The sequence below is a fragment of the Eptatretus burgeri genome, chromosome 14, assembly GCF_056783735.1.
Source record: "Eptatretus burgeri isolate ZD-2024b chromosome 14, Ebu_testis_v1, whole genome shotgun sequence".
In the NCBI taxonomy this organism is placed as follows: Eukaryota; Metazoa; Chordata; class Myxini; order Myxiniformes; family Myxinidae; genus Eptatretus; species Eptatretus burgeri.
Window position 1 is genome coordinate 33,936,979 of NC_140974.1, and position 24,739 is coordinate 33,961,717.

Sequence of the window (24,739 nt, forward strand, 5' to 3'; positions counted from 1 at the left end):
CATGGGTCGTCGTGGATGGGATATAATGATTTATTAATCGAACTAAAAAAACATCGCAACGCACCCCAGTGTTTTCCCACAACACATAAGGAGGGTTCTATCTGCACATATACTTAATGGAATAGCTGACTTCGGGACAACTGTATGTTTGTATGCATATGGTTCCCAGAACCGTAACAATATATATATATATATATATATATATATATATATATATATATATATATATATATATATATATATATATATTGTTGCGGTTTTCGCGCCCGCCGGCGTGCGAACGGCCACGTAACTCGAATCGCGGCACGTCGCCCACCGGACGGACAATCCAGTCGTGACCCTCTCGGACTAACGCCGGGAACCAGTCACGGGTGGACCTTTCGGTCTCACCGCGATCGAGCCAATCAGCCCCCGCGTGGGATAGGGTTGCTCGCCAAATTCGAACTACCTAAGTACCCACGCGGAGGGTAGACCGGGCGATCGCACCTCGCCGCAGGTCGACTTCGGACACGGGCCACTTAAGCGACCCGTTCCGTACTATCAGAATAACCGAGCGGTGTTGTCGTCGACCTCGACGGTTCGATTAATTATCGGGCGTACTCAGCCCACTACCAACCCTTTACGTGAAGCAAGATGGGGGTTCAATGGGGAAAAAGACGAAGCGAAGCGGGAGAACAGTTCAACAATAAAGCACATTTATTCTCGGCACACGGGAAGCACACAAATACAATTCCACCAAATGCACACAAAAAAGAAAACACAATTCTATTTACACAAAAAGCAAACATAAAAGTGAAAACACAGTGCAGAGCTAATAGCGACTACCGAGCACCCGGCAACACTTATACAATTCTACTTCACAGACGGCGCCGACAACACATACCCAAAACCAAGGAAAAGAAATCCCCCAAGAATGAGGTAGGCCTGGGGCCGAGACCGGGTCGGGCCTACCCGTCTGGTGATGAGACGCGGAGCGGCGATGGCCCAGCAACCCGCGGGCCTCGTGGACAGTGCCTGGCAGGGGGTGGGAACGGGGCCCCCTTGGTCGCACTATCTCAGCGCGGGGGGAAACAGGAGGGGGTTGCTGATGCTCGGGGTATAGAGGATCTTTATTATGTGCGACGAGCGTCTCCACCTCGGCCAGGTCGCGCTGTCGGCCTCCCTCGGGTGCAGCTTCCTGCACGACGCGAGCACCCCCTCGTCTGGTGTCGCCGCCTTTCCACAGCTCCGTCCCCTCCGTTCCGACTCCAACGCACACGACGAGCAGCTCCACCGCCCGCGAAGTCTTGACCCTCTGCTTCCGACTCTCCTCTTCTTGACTCTCCGACCTCGTTCTGCTGACTCTCTCGTTCCTACTCTGACTGACGAACACCGTCCTTTTATCCCCCCCGTAACTTCGCCTTTGACCCCCTCCCTTTGACCTTTCACCTCGCTCCCCATTGGCCCGACAAAAAGTGGGCGTGAAGGCTTTTTGATCCACAAATTTGCATATATCGATCGCCCTGGGGGCGGGGCCAATTCGCCCCTCGCTCACCGATTGGACGGCAAAAAGTGGGCGTGTGTCGTTTTTGATCCGTTTTTGAAGCAGAAAATCCGTGATTTTGTACACGCTGTTCAACGTGCGCCCTACACGAGTCCAGCATCGGTGCCCATGAGTGGCGCGAGATGACGGTGATGCGATGGTGGCGAGTTGTGACGGTAAAGGTCGTGGCGGTTGTGGTGAAGCGGTGGTTGTGGTCGGTGGTTGATGTTGTGGTTGTGATCATGGCGGTTGGTCCAAAATAAAGATAGTAAAAGAAAAACGGCTATCCTGAAGAGTCGCAGCTCGTATAAATGACATGTATTCCCACTAGACAACGGGTTTGGGCCTAACTACACATGCACTTACCGAGATACCTCACCTAAGGGACCTGAATGGTGGTTTGCGAATCTGGTAACCACAACAATATATATATATATGTGTATATATATATATATATATATATATATATATATATATATATATGTATATATATATATATATATATATATATATACATATACATATATATATATATATATATGTATATATATATATATATATATATATATACATATACATATATCTTCTTCTTCTTTCGGCTGCTCCCGTTAGGGGTCGCCACAGCGGATCATCCGTATGATCCGCACAGTGATTTGGCACATGTTTACGCCAGATGCCCTTTCTGACGCAACCCTGGTCGCCTCTTACAACACAGGGATATGGTACACCTATTTTAACCGGGGTATACACCGGCCCAGTACACCGGTACTCATTTCGCCGACCTCGGAAGGATGACAGGCTGAGTCAACCCCCTGGTGTATTAATTCAGTGACCCAACGGGGCTTGAACTCAGGACCTTTTGGATCGCAAGCCGCTGCCCTTACCACTGCGCCAACACTAGGATATATATATATATATATATATATATATATATATATATATATATATATATATATATATATATATATATATATATATATATATATATATATATATATATATATATATATATATATCTCAGCTCTACATTGTCGACACAAATGACACAGAGAATTGGTGAAACTGAATTCTACATTGGTGAAAGTGGAAGGAATTTGAAACAATGACTATATGAACATGATGGAGCAATGAGGTTTGGAAAAATGACCCAGTCAGCCATAACACGTCATTGCCTGCAATCTGGCCAGAAATTTGACTTTGATGGGACCCGTGTCCAAGACACTACATCGAACAAACGACACAGGTTGATTCTGGAAGCATGGCACGTGAAGAGCCGGGTGGGTGGCCTAACTGATGGTGGACATACCTACACAATACACACCTCTAATGCAAATGGCAAAAACTGGATGGTGCAAATGGCTGGCTGAGGTGAACAACAAACACCACATCCACATGTGCACAACACTCAACGAGAACCTTAACACTCGCACAACGAACGCCTCATCATGCCCAACCCGGACACAAAACCAGCTGTGTTCGTGCCCCGGAAACACAAACAAAAAAACAACAAGCGCACACACTTGCTCATGTGAGTCCGGACACACACATACAACACCAGATCACGTGTCAATAAAAACAAAAAAGAACAGAGCACCCCTTCAATGATGTGATATGGCGTTGGTTTTTGCTTTTGCAAAATAAAATTAAAAAACACACTCCTCCATTTGACCTCGAGCACCAGCACGTGACTGGAAATGAGCGGTCCTATCGAAATAAAAACCAGACACGTGCAAAGGCCCGGAATCTATTGTGCCTGAGCAAGCTGGCTCCGAAGCCGGAGAAATGTTGCCCTGAGACTGGGTCTGCTCTCGCTTTTTTGCTCAAATTAGCAGAGTTGATCTAGTTTTTACTTTTGGTTGGAAGCACCTTATTTTTCTTCTTTAAAAATGTGTAATCCCAACTGCCCCAATGTTATACATATATATGTATATAAATAAAAATAAATATGTATGTATATAAATATATATATATACATTTTTTTTTTACAGAATGTAGTGTTGCGGTTTTGGAAAGACCCCAGGGACTTACATTCAACACATAAAATAACCCTGGAGTTTAGATATTTCCACAGTGATTCTGTTTTGTTAGCTGACCCATCCCCTCATATCAGTGGACAGGGAAATGCATTGCGATTGTAGTTAGAACCTTTCCCATTGTTCTCTTCTTCATTCCCAAACACCCATCCTAAAACCCTGATTTTCCGACACCTGTATTCACACCTCCATTCTCATGCTTTATTTCCAAACTACATTGTCAAACCACTTCATTACACCAGTGGCTTCGACCATTTATTCCAGCCATTCGACCATAATCGCCATTCCAGCACTGCAATTGTCTTAACTCTCATTATTCCGGCATCCCAGCATCAGAGAGGCCAGCGCCCCGTCCCCGCACTCTGGGGATGGATGCCAGTGGCTGGTTTGCAGCGCACCACAGCCAATCGGTGTTGGATGCCAAAAGCGGACATAATAGGGTAAGCGACACAGGTAAGGGACAATAAAAACCCCTGACAGAGTAGTTTGCGGGAGTTCATGTGCAGTTTGAGCACAGTACAGTTCAAGAGAAGAGAGCAGTTAAAGTACGGTGCAGAGCAGGATGGCGTTGAGGTCGGGTTCTGAGTTCAGAGCCCAAGGGAGGGAGTTAGTGTCCTGAGGGAGTGAAACCTGGCCGGGTGGAACACGTCTCACTGGCCGGGTTGACTCGGCCAGGCAGAACAAGAAGGCACCAAGTAGAACGCAAAGATACCGCGAGGCGCTCCAAACAGAACGCAAAGGTGCCAGGCGAGGCGCTCCAAGCGGAACGCAAAGGGGCCATGCGAGGTGATCCAAGCGGAACCCAACGGCGCCAGCCGAGGCGCTCCAAGCGGAACACAAAGGTGCCAGGTGAGGTGCTCCAAGCGGAATGCAAAGACGCCAAGTGAGGCGTTCCAAGCGGAACGCAAAGACGCCAGGTGAAGCATTCCAAGCAGAGCGCAAAGATGCCAGGCAGGACGGGCACTGACCAAGTCGCGGAAGAACTGACTCTCTGGTACACCTTTACACACACACACCTTATACCCTCGCATCTCCCAACGCAAACAACTCATCAACTCGCATCCACAACAGTACTTTTCAGAGCTTGCCCGACACGATAACGCATGACAACGCATCGCCCACTTACCTGCATCTACACTTTATTGGGACCCACGTGGGCCAGCCAGCTCACGTACTGAAAAGGTGAGAAAAGGGTCGCCAATATGCCCGGACTTATTCTTCTTCTTTCTTATCCAATTTCCCAGATGTATGAGGTGCCTATGTCTTGTGGTGATCAGGCTGACTGTATAAGGGGCTTTTGAGTGCTTATTGTGGAACACTGCAATCTTGTGTAAATACATGCCTTTCAAAGAATTGTTATTTCCAAACCTGCCCGCATGTCTCTTTTGTCCATTGGTTAGACATTGTATGTCATTAGTAGACGGGAGGTTGTACCACTACCCCACTAATCACTATGGTCAGACTAGCCGATGCCCCACTTACAGTTCTGCTTGGCCAAACCTGAATGATAAATAAGGGTGGGGACATCGAGAGCATGGTCCCCTAGTAAGGGGGTGTGGGGGGGAGGGTGGAGTTAACTGGGGAGGTAACGCAGGATTTTGACGTGGGGACCCTACCAGAATTAATTGTTTCTCAGATGGCGTCTGTGGTTAATCCTTGTCGCTTGTCGGCTTCAGGGTCAAAGGTAAGGAAGCAGGTCCAAGAGTGGCTCCTCATGACCCGGCTTACAAGCCCGCATTCCTTACATATTACAATATATTTCTCGGATGATTTCTTGTTGGTTGTTATCGTCATTTGCGAGTTTCAGGAGGTGGAAGGGAGTTCTCCCAGAACTCAAAATCTCCACCTTCTATTTTATGGTAAAGGATCATGATTCATGAATCAAACTGTGAAATTTTGTTCTCATAGCCTCTTTCCAAGGGCCCTTTTCAGAATTTTCACCAAAGGTCTGACAGCCTGCACTTGCAACTCAATTGGAGTGATATTCCCTGGAATGATTTTTAAATAAAATAAAACGCTTAAGGAGATGTCAGCTGGGACAAGAGGTATTGATTAAACAAAATAGTTAAGTTTGTAGGTTGGGGTGGGGGGGGGGGGGTAGGAATCACCTTAGAGCAGTTAGAAACGTATAGCTTAGTATGCTCCGTGTTCGGGTACTTTCGCCATTTGGATGTATTAAGTGGGGAAATGTAAACTTAAGGATTATCCAATTTAAATGTGCATCATAGGAATGGTGATGCATTGTTCAATAAACAGCCAGGGTTTAACATAAAGCATCTACATGTAAAGCCTTCTGTGAACCCCGTTTGAAGCACCATGTGAAGTCTTGGAAAAGAGAGGGGAGGAGCTTAAAAGGGGGTGAGGGGAGGAGTTTTGGGCTCTCCGTGTTCAGTGTCCTTTCGCGAGGAAAGAAGTTCGGAGCGGGTGAGCGTGGAGTTTGCTCACCTTTTCGTCGTCCCTGGTTCATCCTATTTTGTCGTACTTCCTCGTCCTATTTTGTCGCCTGCTCGCCTGTTCGCGACTGCCTCGTCCTGCTTGAATTTCTGTTAGTGGACTGCTCTGTTGACGAACACCTGAGGTAAGGCCTCACCCATTTTTTTTGTTCTCTTTCCTGTCTGTGCTTGAGTCTGGTGTGAGGTGCCTTTAGATTTTATTTGTCTTGCATATATTTATTTAGCTATTGTGATTCCATGTCCCCCTTTCTCCCCCCCCCCCGAACCCCTCGACCCACCGTCGGGCCATTAATTGATTGTCATCCAAGGGAGTAAACGCCAGCTCTGTTCATCCATCCAGTGCCGATGTTAATCTGGGCCGGACCCGACATTATATATTTTTTTCTTTTTAAATCGAAAAGCCAATTTAACTAAAAAGAAAAAAAAAACAACAACAACAACAAAAAACCCCTTGACATTAACCTTTGAAGAAATGGACTTACTGGGTTTTGATGGTGGCAGTGCAGAAGAACCCGATCCAAAGAGACGAGCTATAAACCCCCGCCGAGAAGCTGGGGGTTGTGGCTGTTTGGAGGGCTGCAGGTCACCCGCATCTGGAGGCTGGATAGCGGCCTGTTGAGTCACAAAATCCAAAATAAAAATCACAACGAAGTAGCCAACAAAAGGCGAACCACATGTGAGAATTTCATGAAGATAAAATTAAAATATCGGAACTAAAAGCCAATGTACTTCAACCAGAATACCTCTTTTCCAGCCCAATTTCCTCTCAGCTCATTATACCATGACATTTCCTTATAATAAGTCGATTCTGGAGACTGCTAGTGTGGAATGAAGGGAGAAAACCAATGACAAAGATTTAATAAACTAAATCAACAAAAAGTTGCTAATTGCTGTGGGAAGCAAGAAAAAAAAAGTGATGTTTCAGGCTTAACCAATCATCGGAACACAAGGACGATGGGTTAAGCCCAACACGTCAGTTTCTTCTTGCTTCCCATCGTGGTTTTCCCATCGATCAACGTTTTATTGATCTTGTCTATTGTTCTACCTGTCTACAGACGCAGGTCATCACTATCTTTCACGAGCATGACTTGTTCTTCCCGATACAAATAATTATCAACCCTCATTGGCAGAGCAGCAGTAAAACTGGACACCATAGGTTACTTTTAGCTCAAATTATCCAAATGGATGTAGATTGAAAACTTCACCCACTATTAGTCCTGAATTTACCGGTTGCACAACTTTGCACTTTTACCTCCGCCACCAAATGTGGATGGAGGTTATGTTTTCACCCCTGTCCGTTTGTCTGTCTATGAGCAGGATATCTCAAAAAGTTGTAAACCGATTCGGAAGAAATTTGGTGGATATATAGCATGATTTAACCAGAGTTGGTGTCAAAGCCACCTAATGCTCGCCTGTTTATACATTTATCGTTTTTAAAAGACTAGTCTATTATTTTTAATTAAGATTTAATAAGATTAATTCAAATTAATTAAGATTAATATTTTTTATAAAGCATTGCAGTGAAGTATAATTATAAAGCAATATATGTATTTGTATATTGTAATCAGTAACAAGAGCGCAAGTGAGCACAATATACGCCCTAACAAGAAGGTATATACAGAATTGTGATACTACATGGAAAACAGCATCCTGGTTGCCATGACAACCACTTTAGATGATGAATGTATGTCGCGACACACCCTCTCCACAGTTTGTACCTATGTACCAAATATGAACCGTGAAAGTTGAAAACTTTGGGAGTCAGAGTGCGGACAGGAACAGATGGAAAACAGCATCCTGGTTGCCATGGCAACCACTTTAGATGACAAACGTATGTCATGACACACCGTCTCCACAGTCTGTACCTATGTACCAAATATGAAATGTGAAAGTTGAAAACTTTGGGAGATAGAGTGCGGACAGGAACGGATGGAAAACAGCATCCTGGTTGCCATGGCAACTACTTTAGATGACAAACGTATGTCATGACACACCATCTCCACAGTCTGTACCAATGTACCAAATATGAAATGTGAAAGTTGAAAACTTTGGGAGTTAGAGTGCGGACAGGAACGGATGGAAAACTGCATCCTGGTTGCCATGGCAACTACTTTAGATGACGAACGTATGTCACGACACACCGTCTCCACAGTCTGAACCTATGTACCAAATATGAAACGTGAAAGTTGAAAACATTGGGAGTTAGAGTGCGGACAGGAACGGACGGACAGACAGACAGACAGACAGACAACCGGTATCACATAATACGCCCCGATATATATATATATATATATATATATATATATATATATATATATATATATGTATATGTATATATATATATGTATATATATATATATATATGTATTTGTATATATATATATGTATATATATATATATACATATACATATATATATATATATATATATATATATATATATATATATATATATATATATATATATATATATATATATATATATATATATGTATATATATATTGTTGTGGTTACCAAATTCGCAAACCACCATTCAGGTCCCTTAGGTGAGGTATCTCGGTAAGTATATGTGTAGTTAGGCCCAAACCCGTTGTTTCGAGGGAATAAATGTCATTCAATCGGGCTGCGACCCTTCTAGATAACCGTTTTTCTTTTACTATCTTCATTTTGGACCAGCCGCCATTACTACCATTACTACCACCACCAACCACGTCTCAACAGCCATCACACAACAACCACCAACCGCAACGCCGCTTCACAACAACAGCCACGACCTTTACCGTCACAACTCGCCCTCGCAACCATCGCATCACCGTCATTCCCGCGCCGCTTGTGGGCACCGATACTGGACTCGTGCAGGGCGCGCACCGAGCAGCGGGAGCAGAAACACCAGCCTTCAATAAAAAACGACTCACGCCCACTTCTGTTCCGTCCTATCAGCGAGCATGGGGCGATTTGGCCCCGCCTCCAGGTGCATCGGAGTAATATCGCTATATGCAGATTCATGGATCAAAAAGCATTCACGCCCACTTTTCCTCTGTCCAATGGGGAGCCAGCCAGAGGTAAAGGGTCGAAGGTGAAGGAGCGAAGCCACGGGGGGCTATAAAGGGCCGCGTTCGCTCGTAGTTGAGTCAGTCAAGTGCAGTTCGGAGTTGAGTTGGGAAGAGCCAGTCAAGAGAGGAGTCGGAGAAGGCAGTTGGACGGAGCTGTGGAGAGTTGGAGAGGTGGGGGCGGCGAAGGCAGTTGAGGGGGTGCTCGTGTCAGAGTCGGGGAGCTGCGGAGAGGAGAGGCCGGTAACGCGACCGAGGTCGTGGTGGAGACGCTCGTCGCGGGACCCGAGCCAGGGAGATATCCTCCTTCCCCCGAGCATCAACAACCCCCTCCTGTTTCCCCCCGCGCTGAGATAGTGCGAGAAGGGGGCCCCGTTCCCACCCCATTCCAGACACTGTCCGCGAGGCCCGCGGAGTCGGGGCGCCACCGCCATTTTGCGACTCATCACCAGACGGGTAGGCCTGACGCGGTCTCGGCCCCAGGCCCGTCTGCCCCCATCATCCTTGAGGGTGGTCCTTTTCTTTTGCTTTGAGTATATATGTGTTGTCGGCGCCGTCTGTGAAGTAAAACTGTATAAGTGTTGCCGTGTGCTCGGTAGTCGGTGGTAGATCTGCATTGTGTTTTGCTTTTACATTTGCTTTTTGTGCATTATTGTGTGTTTCTTCTTCTTTTACATTTGCTTTTGGTGTAATTGTATATGTGTGCTTTCCATTCATCGCGAAATAAATGTGCTTTATGTTGAACTGTTTTTCCCGTTTCGCTTCGTCTTTTCCTTTATTGAATCTCCATCTTACTTCACGTAAAGGGTTGGTCGTGGGCTAAATACGCCCAATAATTAATCGAACCATCGAGGCCGACGATAACACCGCTCGGTTATCCCGATAGTACGGAACGGGTCGCTTAAAGTGGCCCGTGTCCGAAGTCGACCTGCGGCGAGGTGCGATCGCCCGGTCTACCCTCCGTGTGGGTACTTAGGTAGGTCGAATTTGGCGAGCAACCCTATCCCACGCGGGGTCCGATTGGCACGATCTTGGTGAGGCCGAAAGGTCCACCCGTGACTAGTTCCCGGCGTTAGTCCGAGAGGGTCACGACGGGATTGTCCGTCCGGTGGGCGACGTGCCGCGATTCGAGTTACGTGGCCGCTCGCACGCCGGCGGGCGCGAATCCGCAACAATATATATATATATATATGGGGCATATAAAAAATAGTGTGGTAGATAAAAACATTAGAAAGGAAAAAAATAACTTGCATCAAAATCTTTAACATTTTCATGCTCACGCTCACGCTGACGCTATCGCTATAGCTCTCTGGTCTTTGAACAGGCGAGCTAAAAACGATATATAGCATGATATTTCAAAAACGTATTGGGCCCGATTTGTTCTCGTGGATCAGGTATTAAGTGACGGAGGCATGCGCTCTACCGAGTACCCCTCCAGTTTGTTCTGTTTCATCGCTCTTCCACAAGCCTAGGCCACATTGTAAAAAAAAAAAAAAATTTAAAAAAAAATGCCCCGACATTCGAGGCATTTTTCAGGTATCCACGTATCCCCCATGCATGTCGGGGTTTGACTACTGGGGGAATGGAAGAAGACATTTGGGAACCATGGGATTAAGATGAGTGTGGATAAGACCGAGGTGATGTGGGTCAGGCGGCAGAAAAAATAAATTATTATCAGGTTAGAGGGGTGGGAGATCAGACAGGGAAATAGGTTTGAGTGTCTGGGAAGGAGGAAACAGTGAACGGGAATGTTAAGTCGGAGGCAGAGATGCGGAGGATTCGGGTGAGTATGAATGTGCGGAGGAGGGTGGAGGCATGAATGGCAGACAGAAAGGGAAGCTTGTGATGTTGTGTGCACATTCAGCCTACCTCTACAGTCTGAAAACAGTGGCACTGACAGAGACAATAATAGAGGCGGCAGGCTTGTGAGAACAGCTGGGTTGTGAGGATTGCAGGAGTGGAGAGGGTGAATAGAGGGAGGATGATTGAATTGAGGGTGGAGATTGGTGTGCAGATGAGCTAGACGGGGAGATTGGTGAAATGCCGGCTGAGATGGGCTGGGCACTTGGTGTGGATGGGGGAAGAAAAAATGGCAATGAAAGTGGATAGGTTGAGGGAGCAAGGTCTGAGGAAAGAGGTAGGACAGATTGCTCAGAGGAAAAGGGAGTAAGGTCAGAGAAGCTAACAGCTCGGTTGAGATGGAAGGATTGTGTGTGTGTGTGTGTGTGTGTGTGTGTGTGTGTGTGTGTGTGTGTGTGTGTGTGTGTGTGTGTGTGTGTGTGTGTGTGTGTGTGTGTGTGTGTGTGTGTGTGTGTGTGTGTGTGTGTGTGTGTGTGTGTGTGTGTGTGTGTCTACGTGTGTGTGATCAATAAGGGGGAGAGGGTGGTTGTAGAGTGGAGAGAATGGCTGAGTATAGAGAGAGATGGAGGAGTATCATGGTGAAGGCAGGGCAGAAGATTGGTACCATTGCATCTCACCCCTTAAAAAGAGAAGAGGAGGGGAAGATATCATTTTAGCCCCGTCTCTCAAAGGTGAAGAATAAGTTTGAAAAAATTCTCGTATCCAGATCTGGATCCAAATCTTTGCCAAAATGGAATAAATTCACCCTCGTCACACATCCAACCTGTCCACCAAATTTAATCCGAATCAGTCCACTAGTTGTTGAGATAGCCTGCTCACAAAAAGACAAGCAGACAGACAGGGGTGAAAACATAACCTCTGTCCACCTTCGGTAGTGGAGGTAATCACACACTCACAAGTACATAGAGGGAGCAAAGAACACAGGACTTGACGTCAGATAAAAAGAGCGGTTGCCATTGGGGGAAATAACTTCCTGCAACACACCATTGCGTGCTGGCGGTGCCATCCAGTGGCGGTGCTTTTCTCTCCAATCAGTGGGGCACTTTTAGGGAGAAATCTCCCTCGATAGGGGATGCTGACCAATGGAGTTTGTCCATGTTCTAGCTTCTAAATGCTGAATGTCAAGCGAGAAAGCAGCACATGCCATTATTAAGGTCTTTGGTATGATCTGGACCATTACCGACCTCCGAGACTTAGAGCGGTCACTCCAAACACAATGCCAGAGTTTAGTTAGTTGTTGAAATAACACAAGACTCCCTTGTTTTTCCAGGGAAGTCATGCCCCACAGAGGTCAAGTGCAGTTTCAGCAGAGTACTCTGCAAATACTGTCGGACCCCACTATTTGTGTGGGATACGTTCCTGGAAAATGCCGTGAATAGCGAATCCGCGAATAGCGGGGCATTGTTTCAATGAAAAAAGGAGGGATAGGTTCCCGGTGGTTAATGATTGATGAGGGAAAATCAAAAATCCTGTGGAAAACCGTGAATCCACCTGCAAAAAAAAAGAAGAAACAAGCCAGGAGGCGATGATGGTTCGTGGGGATTATTGAACAATGCCACGATAGGTACAATTGAGTTTGTGGAAGCTTCTGAGGAAGCCTTACCGTAAAAAACCTCTCTTCCGTCAAAATTGACCAAATCAAATCGGATTTTTTATATGTTGTACTTATGGACATTACGCACAGCTTCTAGGAAATAAAATTGCGAGGAAAAAAAGAGAATAAGAAAATAAAAATAAATAAAAAGTTCAAGTGGGCGTGGCTCCGCCCACAAGGGGCATGGGACACCCCTCATATAAAAGACACAACTATACCATGATATCTAACTTGTGTCCAAGTTTCATCAAGATCGCATCAAACGTCACGGAGCTATGCTCTGGAGAGAGTCACAAACAGACAGACAGACACACAGACACAATGAAAATAGTTATCACTGCTGGCACCCACGAACCAAAAAACCACCACGAAAACGCCTAATTTCTTTGGGAAATTTTGGGAAAACGCCTGTTGCATTTTATAAACCACGAATACATGGGATCCACAAATAGCAAATCCACGAATAGCGGGATCCCACAGTATATACAAAACATTCTGGAATAGCCCCTTCAGCACACGGTACGATCAAGTACATACATTGAAATTCTACTGTAGTGTTTGAAAGCTTTTTGACCATTTGTTTGAGAAGTAAATAAACCTGTAGGGTAATTTTGGACTCCCTCTCACAACCCTATCCCACCAGTCCCCCACCCACCCTCCCAAAAAGAAAATCCCAATAATCAGAAGATATATTTACAAAATATTAATATTATTTTCATTAACAGTGGATGAAAGGAATAAAAGCGTTAAAATTGGCAGGACCCAAATTGATACTGCTGTTGGAGTTTCTTGCCATGTGGTGATAATAATTACCAAGTTTGGTGAATTTTTGCCCAACCGTTTCGGAGGAGATAGTGTGATGGACGGACGTACGGATCAGATTACAATATCCCCTCCTTTTTTCAAAAAGTGTGGGGATAATAATTGACTCCCCTAACCCAAACTGTGCCTGATACCCGTTTGTTATCAGACAATGAAGAAAATTGCATTTTAGCTCTTCCACAGATGGCAAATAAAAGGCCAGCATTCCCGTAACACTCAACCCAGATTTTGTGACATTCCACAGCATACGACGAAACCTTATTACAAAAAACAATGCTGCAGAATGTGCAATGTTCACAACAATCAAATTTTCTTGGGATTAAAACAGACTGCAACATTGTGAATAAAGTACCTCCGTTGTACACGTGGCTGGACTCGCAGGTGCAACAGAGGGTTGTGGAGTTAGTGGAGGTGTTTGCCGTTGCCCATTGTCCACTTCCTGAGTTTGGGCTCCTGCGCTGACTGGGTTGTCCACAGGATTTGCTGGATGTGGTGCTGGACTGCGCGTCCGATTGGTCAACATCTCCAGAAATCTATATCATGAAGAACCTCAGGTTATGGTTGAGAGTGATAGAGGTAAGACATGGACTGGAGTAAAAAACGCTGATGGCATTGAGTGTTTAGATGGTAAGCAGGGTAAGATTAAACTCATTTGAGATGTGAGGTGATAAAATTGAAATTTTGCTTAAAAGTGAAAGTGCTAGAAAAGGAACTCATTAACTGATTCATCGATACATTCAGAAAGTTATTCCAGAAATATTTTCAAACCTCCAAACATTGCATTTCTTGCAGCATCAATCACAGCAACTAAGAAGCCTTCACTAGGTATGTTTTTTATTTTATTTTATTATAAAATTAAAAAAAAAACTAATTAAAAAAAAACTGGGGAGGGGGGGGTGAGGGGGGATATTGTCACTGGCACCATCAGTCTGTCTGTCTGTTTGTCTGTCACGCTATCTCCTCTTGTATGGTTGAGCAGAAATTCACCAAACTTTATAGTTATGATCACCACATGGCAAGAAGGTGTGAGAGAGGTATCATTTTGGCCATGCCCCCCTTCCACCCCCCCCCCCATCCATTCAGACAGATTTCACAGTTTGGAACTCATCAACATGTTTGAAACTCGTCAACTGGAGGGTATGGCATAGAAAAATAACTTGCACACGGCATGGATATCTTAACATATGTGATGCCTGAGAAGTGATGACAATGGCGGTATGAACAAAACTCACAACTCATAATTCTGTTCCTCCGATTCCACATGAACAGAAAGTTCCTCCAACGTAGCGTCCGTATCAAGTTGGTTTGTCTCCAGTTGTCGCAGCAAAGTCTCCCTCTGATCACAGGGAAGAGGGGGGGTGGGGGTGGGGAGGGGGAGCAGCACAAACCCAGATGAAGTTAACCGTGGTTGTATATCACATGAACGTTGATAAACCATACATGGGGCGCAATCATTACAATTATACCTGGAGTTGTAGGAAGGGGATGTTGAAGAATTTGTGCAAGAACTTAAGGCCAAATCCATTCTTCATTGAAGATTCAGCATACGTAATATAGGATGCTCCAGGAGACCTAAAATGGAAGACAAGATACTGGAATGAAAAGTGCAAATGCATAAAAAGAAGCATTGGATCAAGTTTTTGAATAACAGCAGTCGGGGAAGGTGGCGTCTCCACCAAAACAAAAATAGGTCCAATTGAACGCAAAGTGTACCGCTGAAGATGATGGAGGAATGCACGAGAGACGTCAGGTAGTACCACTCGGTGCTCTCCCATATCACGGTGATTTCCAAGGACACACACCGGGATGTGCCAAGGAATGCGAGGAATCTCTCGCTCCACATAGCTGTACGTCCTGGAAGTCCAACGGCAGACACAGAGAAGCAGGCGGACAAAACAGAGCCATAAAAAACGAAGAGAACACCAACTAGTGGAGTTGCGCAGCAGACAAGGCATATGTTTCCTACACATTCCTGGATGTTGGAATTGAGCACAAATGTTGGAAACATTTTGCAACCACATGAAAAGTGTTGAACATGGATTTTCAGAACTACAATCCATTTTTTGGTTCTTGACAACAAATTCCGCTTGCTCATTTACTTATTTGAACTTACCCTTTTTACCATCGGACGACCAATGGGGAAGCGACATACCACCAAAAATGTTTTTTAAAAGATCACAAACTTCAATGGTTTTTGTCCCAAAAAGATATCAATTTTCACATTGGCAGTGGTGCAGGTAATCAGGTAGATTTATGCTGGCAGGATTTAAATTTTCTTTTTTGTACAATAACCGGTCTCTCCACAGGGGAGGGGGGGGTGGGGCTTGTACATAAATTTCATGGAGGACACAGATGACCGTAGACATCAATGTACATTGAAGAAAATTACAAGGACATCAGTAGGCAATGGACATTGATGTCCAATTCCTTCCATTGATGTACAGTGTATGGTATTTGAACCAGGGGTTTTCCCTACATCCAAAAAGTGAACGAGTCCGCAGCTCGGGTGGGAATGCTAACGGGCCGACCCATTTTGCATCGACTTCCGAAATATTGATATTCCAAATGATTACTCTTCAAGAAGCTTGTTTTTGCAACAACACAAAAAGCAGTTTTATAATAATCATCATTCTTCAAGTATTATAAATTACTGACAGCGTCAAAATGGTCTGTGCAAGCTTGGCCATTATCTTTGGAAAGTGTTATGCGACACTATCTTTCATGGACGTGCTACATTCTCCCAACTCGGTATCACTTGCAAATATGTTGAATAAAACAAAAAATAAAAAACTGAATCCATGACATTCGCCACAAAATTAACGAAAAACGAATCCATTGCTGCGGTAAACATCATGATATCTCGAAACACACCACGATGAAACCTTTGTTTAACTTTTATAATAAAATGCGGCATTCCGACTCGATGGAATTGGTCTTCCATCATATTTTTCATCACCTTTGTCCCCATTGTCGTTCTGCTTCTTGCTTCATGGAAATGTCACTACTGCACACTCATTCAACCCGATACTTTTCCTTTATCTTTAAAAAAGGTCCATCAAGAAAACTCTGCGGTTATTCCTTCGCACAATGATAAAATGTCAAAGATGGGCGATTTTTTTTGTATACATAGTCGAGGCTCGTGGAAGAGGTAGAATTAGTACACTGAATGGATCTGGACACAACAGGAAAAAAAATAACAGTTGAAAGAGGAGGAAAACACCAACAGCAGAGTTGAAGGCCAAGATATAAGGAGATTTGGACAAATAATGGATGTGGGGAGTAATGAGGGGTAGGAGAGGACTTGTGGGGTGGGCAAGATGGATACAGAAGGAAACTCAGGAAGGAAAAACTGGAATTTGGAAGGAGATAGGGTTGGGGGAGAGGAAGGGGAGGCTTTACAAAAACTCCGAAGTGCTTTGGTTGACTTCCCCACTGCCCGAAGCAAGTCATTTACAAGTTGGCGTTGCTTTGCTTTCCTAAAGCCTGTATCTCACTGGGCTGCGACAGCTCGCGACAAAATGCGAACGGGATTCTCCAAAATGTCTGGAAACGTTCGCGGTGGTTCTCAATTTCCTCACGTGAGTCGCAGGACGTCGCTCTGGGGTCGCTGGAATTTTGAATATGTTCAAAAAATTTGTGCGACAAATTTTATCTCAAAATAGTCACAGAGTCGTCGCAGTTGACTCGAACCGGTCTCGAACCCTTCTCAATTTAGTTTCTGTGAGTCAGAAGGTGCGAGAAATGTGACATGCAATGTAATGTAGATAGATTCACAATAGTTCAATCCAGATATGACTAAAAAAAAACAAAAAAAAAACAACAAATAGTCCATATTGTAAAACCAGCATTGTCTGGCCTCTTTCTCTCCTGTTCTGAGTAATGGCCTTCAATGCAAACTTTTCACTTTCCCATCATTCCTTTCACCTTCCCATCATTCCTAAATCACGTCAAACATATTTTTACATAAATTAGGTCACACACAAAATATGGTCACACTCACAAGCCCCTATTAAGGCAGATGAACAATTGGGTCACACACAATGTTTGTGGGTGCAACGTTGACAAGTAACAGAACATTTTGAACAATCAGGCTTGGTCAGCATTCTCCTGTAATCCCACCATCCTGTTCTGCCAGGGCACAGCTCCCACATCATTGTTGTACTCAGTTAGGTACTCTCTTACTCGTTTCCCAACCGACAATATGATTGCTGGAAGGGAGAGGCCTCATATATATATATATATATATATATATATATATATATATATATATATATATATATATATATATATATATATATATATATATATATATATATATATATATATATATATATATATATATGGTCCCGATTTCTCAATTGTCACGCACAGTTGTCGTGCAACTGTTGCATGACATTTGCGCGATGGTCACACGACTGTCGTGTGACCGTCGCACGACAGTTGCATGTGCCAAAAAAAAATCTCAGTTTTGTCACCTGAACGTCGCGCGAATGTCGTGCGACATGTATGCGAACTCCAGGCGAAGTTCATCCCAAATTTCGCCGGGAGTTCGTGGGGCATTCGTGCAATATTCGTGAGACATACGCAAATGTGTTTTAGTATAAATTCAGTGCGATTCCAAGTGAAAATTATCGCTGTTTTATCGCATTTTGGTGTCTCCAACTCGTCGTGAGCTGTCGCAGCCCAGTGAGATACAGGCTTAAGCAACACAGTTTTGGATATCGCAACTATGGATTCAGATTGCTGAAAAAGGACCACAACAAATGATCTAGACAAACTCACCACTGCTTGGTGATGTCAAACATGACGATGACACCGTGGCAGTCCTTATAAACGTCAATAGACTGGGCATCCAGGGCCATGTCAGGTTCGGCCTAATGGGGACGGTTATTTAGAAGACAAAACAAAACTGCCATGAAGCATTTGAACCTGCAGCTAAACAAGCAAGAACTCTTACTGAGATGTCTATAGCAAAGCAACTGCACCTCAGGAGGGTCATTCTCCAACTTCAGGCAGTCTCCAACCTTCCGACTTCTCCCTGAGTTACGGCAGAGAGATGGAGATGTTATGCAATCTGACACAGAAACAAGCAAATAATCGATGTAATTTGATTTGTTTTTTTCATGTCAGTAAATATCACCTTCATCACAAATCCATATCAAAACAGGAGTAATCACTGTGCCATACGTGGTCATAAATGATGTCATCGGTGCCTCCATCATTAGAAGAATAGGTGTACATTTTTGCAAGAAAATTTAGACAATTCCCAAATATTTGCTGTCCTTTAAACGAGTACAACATTACGTTAACCCAGGCCACGTGGTTGATACCCTCTTAAGTTTTGGTCACGAATGAAATAACCACAAACAAATGCAATTTTCTTTCCAGAATAGCTCAGCATTAAAATAGGATCAGGTATATGATTCATTACGAAACAATTCCATATCTTAGGGAAGCCTTGGATGTAAACATCTATTCGGACTTTACTTTAGCTTGCGATTCCAATGCCTAGGGAATCGCACAAATACACCCCTCAAACAAATATCCACACATTCAGCTCGAACAATGATACGGGGATCCAAAACCCAGTCGCAATACCCGAGTTCTCACCTTTATCCACAACGTCCCAAACTTCCACTTTCACGATGTCATCTGTTGCTGAAAATGCATAAAACAAGGATTATGGCAGTGTCACATGTTTGTGCCATTGCTTGGACTGCATATAACCGGGTGTGTAAATTCAGAGCCAATCTGATCGAAGAAACGCAAGGTTACACATGAGAAAATGGTGAGGAAAGCATCCTGACCCTTGTAGTTCCATTGAATGCAGGCAACCTGGATTTCCTGCGTTGGTAGGTACTCTTCTGCAAAGCGCTGCCCCTGCAATCGTTGCCAAAGTGCCGTCTTTCCGGTGTTTCGATCACCACGTATCACAATTTTCACTGAGGGTAACGAACGGTCGGAGACAACAAACCACAACACCAACAGGATGCTTCGTTACTCGAAAAATGTTGAAAAGCCAAGAACGTCTTTCCACACTGACAAGTTACAAGTGAACGCGTGCGGTGGTTTTAGTGATAAGCAACGCTAGTTCATGACATCTCCCAATTCTCCACCCTGCCTTTTTCCTTAAACACGTACTGTTGTACTGGATTCCTTTGGCGAACTTCCTCTGTAAAGATGCACCCATGGAATGGATCCCGGCTGGGGTCCCCTTGTCCCTCGTCGAATTGGGGCCCGGCTCGGCACCCAAAAACTTCCGCCATGCCGAGATCATCAAACTCTCTTTTCTGCTCAAAGACATCATTACCAACACATGTACCACAATGTAAAATATTGAATATAGACCATGATCACTTCATAAAGGGTGAGCCAAAAGTTCAGAAACATCGGAAAGTTTGTTTGTTTGTTTGTTTTTTCCTATCCTTCCGAAGTTTCAGTTTCCGGACTTTTGACTCACCCTGTAGAATACTGCAATACTAAGAGTACGTGATTATTGGATCAATAGACACAGCTACTTTCAAAAGCATCAATAGACACAGTCATTTGAAGGGGAAAACAAATAAATCAATGCTCCTGAAATTGTAAGTTATAATTAATGGAGCTTGGAGAGCCCAATCCAAGTTTGTCTGCTACTTCGACTCAAATGTGTATCAATTGGGTTCTGACCTGGAAGAACGACCTCCAAGAAGAAGGGAATTCATCTCTTCTAACCACTGAAGCTTCTTTGGGACCTCCCCAAAGGAGGAGGACATGGCCTGCTGTTCTTTCCCAGCATACATGATGGTTGACCCTCTGTATTCTAGTGCTTCTCTTCTGGTCATGCTACCTCTTTTCTTTCATTCCCCTGTCCCTCCAGGTCACACATCCTTCCAATAACCCCCTCCTGGTTAATCTGACAATATCCAGGCTCACTGCACACTTTAACTCCTTTGTTTCAACTCTTGATTGCATTTCCCTTTGACGCTTGCACTGTGGACACCACCCACATCTTATACAGTACAAACAGACTCGACAACACCTGCAACCTCTGCCAGGCCGACCCACACAAAATAAAATACATTATGGAAGACTGTACAGTCCTGGCCCCATGAAGGCAAAAGCACAACACCGAATATGTGAGGGATCTCTGGGTCACTCCAAGGAGATCGTTCAGCTACCTCAGCACCAATGGCCTCATTGAGCAGGACTATCCAGTGCTAATGAACAACTCGTTTGTTTCTCTATTCTTCAGTTTATGGAACTGCCTTCCTCAGTTTGTTCACTCACACGCTTTCCTCCAATATACGCAGGCATTGCACCACCATGTCATGTCATCCTCTATCCTTACCCATGGATCACCTCTACCCTCATTAACCTCTGCTCCACTAGTCCCCTTCTTTCCATACCCATTTACAGGTTGCAGAGTTTCTCAGGATATTCTCAGCATGAAATGATATTCTCAGGAAGCTATTGAATGCGGACGATTTGGGGACATGATGATCAACCTGCTACAACCACGAGGAACGTGGTTGGCCCTCCTCCACTCATGAGGCTCTGTCGCTGAGAGAATCTGGTGAGCAGGAACAGCGTCAGGAAAACGAGCTACATATCCACACAGCCACAGCTGGACTATGCAGGTAACAAATCTCATTTGAGTCTCTCTCAGCAACCAGGAGTTGGACACAAAGTCCGACCAGCGATAGTCAAGGATTCTCCGAAGAGACCTGATGCCAACGGAATTGTCTCCAGCTCAGATCCCTGGTCAGAGTCCAAGTCTCACATCCATAGAGCAAGACTGGAAACACCAACGAGCTAAAGACTGCGACTTTCATCCTCCCACACAGGCACCGATAGCGCCACACCCCATGATCCAGTAAATCCATGACTCCCCAGGCCCAACCCATACGTCTGTTGACCTCTGGCTCACAGACAGCAGAGACATGAATATCACTGCCAAGGTAAGTGAATCTCTCCGTGACCTCAACTTCCTCACCACAAACAGGTACAGAAAGGACAGCAGCATCCAAGATGTCATTGAAAGCCTGGATCTTACTTTTGACCCAGGAAACACATATTTCCAGTGGCTCGGACTCCTCATTCAGCACCTCGAGGGCCTCCAAAAGGATATTCAGAGTCTCCACAAAGATGACTGCATCATCTGTGAAACCAAGGTCAGAGATCTTGATATTCCGAAATGATGCACCGCAGCTTGATCTCTACAACATCCTCCCCAGAATCCAGTCCATACACGTGCTGAAAAGTGTGGGGGCCAGTACACACCCCTGACGAACTCCAGTAACAACTGGAAATAAGTCGGAGATGGTATCACCACATCTCACAGCACCAGAGTATAGTTCAGACATCGGATTGATCAGTTTTAGTGGCACCTAAGAAGACCAAGAATCCTCCAGAGGGCATCCCGAATCACTGAATCAAATGCTTTGCAGAGATCAACATAGGCTGTAAGTAGCCCCTGCCCAAACTCTAGTCTGTGTTCGACGAGGACCCGAAAGGCAAGGACAAGGTCAATCGTTGACCCCTTTGGTGTAAAGCCTGACTGCTCTGGACGCTGGTGCTCAAGCAGATGGTGGTGAACCGTATCAAGAACTGTAAGGGCACTCAGTGGTGCGCATACCTCCGCCACACAATGTCTGATCCACGAGAACATATCGGGCCCATTACATTTTTGAAATATCATTTTTGGCCCTATCTCTCAATGGTGAAGAATCACTTAAAAAATTAAATAATTGTCGTATCAAGATCCGGATTTGGATCTTCACCAAAGCCTGGTGTTGGCGCAGTGGTTAGGGCAGCGGCTTGGGATCCAAAAGGTCCTGAGTTCAAGCCCCGTTGGGCCACTGAATTAATACACCAGGGGGTTGACTCAGCCTGTCATCCTTCCGAGGTCGGCGAAATTAGTACCAGTATACTGGGCCAGTGTATACCGTGGTTAAAATAGGTGTACCATATCCCTGTGTCGTAAGAGGCGACCAGGGTTGCGTCAGGAAGGGCATCCGACGTAAAACATGTGCCAAATCACTATGCGGATCATACGGATGAGCCGCTGTGGTGACCCCTAACAGGAGGAGGAAGAGGAAGAGGAAGAGGAAGAGGAAGAGGAAGAGGAAGAGGAAGAGGAAGAGGAAGAGGAAGAGGAAGAGGAAGAGGAAGAGGAAGAGGAAGAGGAAGAGGAAGAGGAAGAGGAAGAGGAAGAGGAAGAGGAAGAGGAAGAAGAGGAGGAGAAGGAGGAAGAGGAAGAGGAAGAGGAGGAGGAGGAAGAGGAAGAAGAGGAGGAGGAGGAGGAGGAGGAGGAGGAGGAGGAGGAGGAGGAGGAGGAGGAGGAGGAGGAGGAGAAGGAGAAGGAGAAGGAGAAGGAGAAGGAGAAGGAGAAGGAGAAGGAGAAGGAGAAGGAGAAGGAGGAGGAGGAGAAGAGGAAGAGGAAGAGGAAGAGGAAGAAGATTTGGTTCTTCACCAAAATCGAATCAATTTATCCTCGCCACGCACCCAACCTGTCCACAGCTTTTTGAGATATCGTGCTATATATTAGTTAAGCCTGGTGTTGGCTTAGTGGTTAGGGTGGATGGCTTGAGATCCTTCGATCCTGAGTTTGAGCCAAATTGGCTGCTGAATTAACAACAGGTGGGGTCGACTCAGCCTGTCATCCTTCCGAGGTTGGATAAAGGAGTAACAGTGTACAGGTGTTGTATGCCCTGGTTGGAATAGGGACACCGTATCCAACTAAAGGGTTGCCGTCAGGAAGGGCATCTGGCCATAAAAAAAACATTGCCTCAAAAAGATATTCATGATCGCCATGGGGCCCACAAGGCTAACCCCTGCATTAGCATGGAAAAATGACCTTAAATGCTTACGTGTGTGTGTGTGTGTGTGTGTGTGTGTGTGTGTGTGTGTGTGTGTGTGTGTGTGTGTGTGTGTGTGTGTGTGTGTGTGTGTGTGTGTGTGTGTGTGTGTGTGTGTGTGTGTGTGTGTGTGTGTGTGTGTGTGTGTGTGTGTGTGTGTGTGTGTGTGTGTGTGTGTGTGTGTGTGTGTGTGTGTGTGTGTGTGTGTGTGTGTGTACACAATATACGAGTTCAGCCCCATCTCTCAATTGTGAAGAATCACGAAAGAAAGTATCAAATCCGGATCCCGGATTCGGATTCGAATCTTCACCAAAACTGAATCAATTCTACATTATGACACACCCAACCTGTCCACCAAGTTTCATCCGAATCTTTCCACAACTTTTTGAGATATCCTGTACACAAACAAACAAACAAGCCGGTAGGCGACATGGCTGCTCGCTCTAGATGGAAAGCTGACCGACGCGACTAGCCGATATTCATGTACTTGCTATCAATCAATTTAGCACAATAAATATGATTATCACAGCCCTCTTAGTTTGCGCACAGAAACCCGCCTTGTGAAATTTCAGGCATGTTTCCAAAGAGACTCTAACAAATGGCAGCCCTGGTAATTCCATTTATCTATTCGCTAAAGATTTTATTTTTTTATATGATGCTGTAAGACATTCTCCTTGGGCACAAAAAACAACAGGTCTCTCGGAGGTCCAGTTTCGGAGGTATTGATTGTTTTGTACAGTCCACAATAAGTGTACGATGTACGATAAAGTATTTTAGCTGTTGCTAAGCAACGGAGGTGTGTATAGCAACCATTCATTTTTGTGTACATCCCAGCCACATTGTACACATTTCACCAAAGTTTCATCAAAACCAGACTCTTTCTCTTAGAGATATACGTAATTAACCGTTTCTGAAATGTTCGACATGTACTCTCCCAAAACCCATCTCCTCCTACAAATATATTTTGTTAGGGCTGAAAATTGGCATGAAGGGCGCTAGATAGATTGCACACAGAACTCTAAGCTTAGATTTTTCGATTTTTAAAAAAAAATTTTCGATTTTTAAAAAAAAATTTTCGATTTTTTGACTACCTTAAAGGGCCGTTGCTATGCTGTTGCTAGGGCCCGGGGTCCCATATTCGAAAGCACACGATTCCCAGAAATATTGGTCCTACCTACCAAATTTCATTGGAATCGGTTGAGTGGTTTAGCCCCAAGGCTTGACCAAAGTTTCGCGGACAGACAGACAGATGGAAATGTCCAGAATAAGGGTGCTCTAAGAGTAGCCAACAAAGACAGAAAGGGGTGAAAACATAACCTCCTTCACTTTCGTTGGCGGAGGTAATTATCCTTGCAAAGACCTTGCCTGGCACTGAAAGCAGCGTCACCCTCCGTAGTTGTTGTAGTCTTGGCGAACACCCTTCCCTTTCAGGGAGAAACAACAAGGTCCCTCTTCCAGTCAGTTGGGATGATGCCTGTGTTCCAGGCAGAGCACAAAACTGCATGCAACGACATGCGTGCAGCATTTCCACCAGCCTTGAGAAGTTCAGCATGGATGCCACAGATC

General features: G+C 44.9%; 1 protein-coding gene across 7 annotated transcripts in view; it reads right to left on the reverse strand.

Annotated features, from left to right (window-relative positions):
- The window catches only part of RABL6 (RAB, member RAS oncogene family like 6), a 71,838-nt gene that overhangs the window by 40,960 nt on the left and 6,139 nt on the right, over positions 1-24,739 (reverse strand). For all 7 annotated transcript variants that reach the window (XM_085854321.1, XM_085854320.1, XM_085854319.1 and 4 more), the window contains exons 2-11: positions 19,476-19,624; positions 19,142-19,276; positions 18,945-18,992; positions 18,320-18,372; positions 18,117-18,208; positions 15,048-15,188; positions 14,801-14,906; positions 14,567-14,670; positions 13,687-13,867; positions 6,491-6,620 (exon numbers count right to left, since the gene is read on the reverse strand). In XM_085854321.1, the coding sequence (XP_085710447.1) occupies positions 6,491-6,620; positions 13,687-13,867; positions 14,567-14,670; positions 14,801-14,906; positions 15,048-15,188; positions 18,117-18,208; positions 18,320-18,372; positions 18,945-18,992; positions 19,142-19,276; positions 19,476-19,611 (1,126 nt within the window). In that variant the 5' untranslated portion in view covers positions 19,612-19,624. The remainder of the gene's footprint in view (positions 1-6,490; positions 6,621-13,686; positions 13,868-14,566; positions 14,671-14,800; positions 14,907-15,047; positions 15,189-18,116; positions 18,209-18,319; positions 18,373-18,944; positions 18,993-19,141; positions 19,277-19,475; positions 19,625-24,739) is intronic.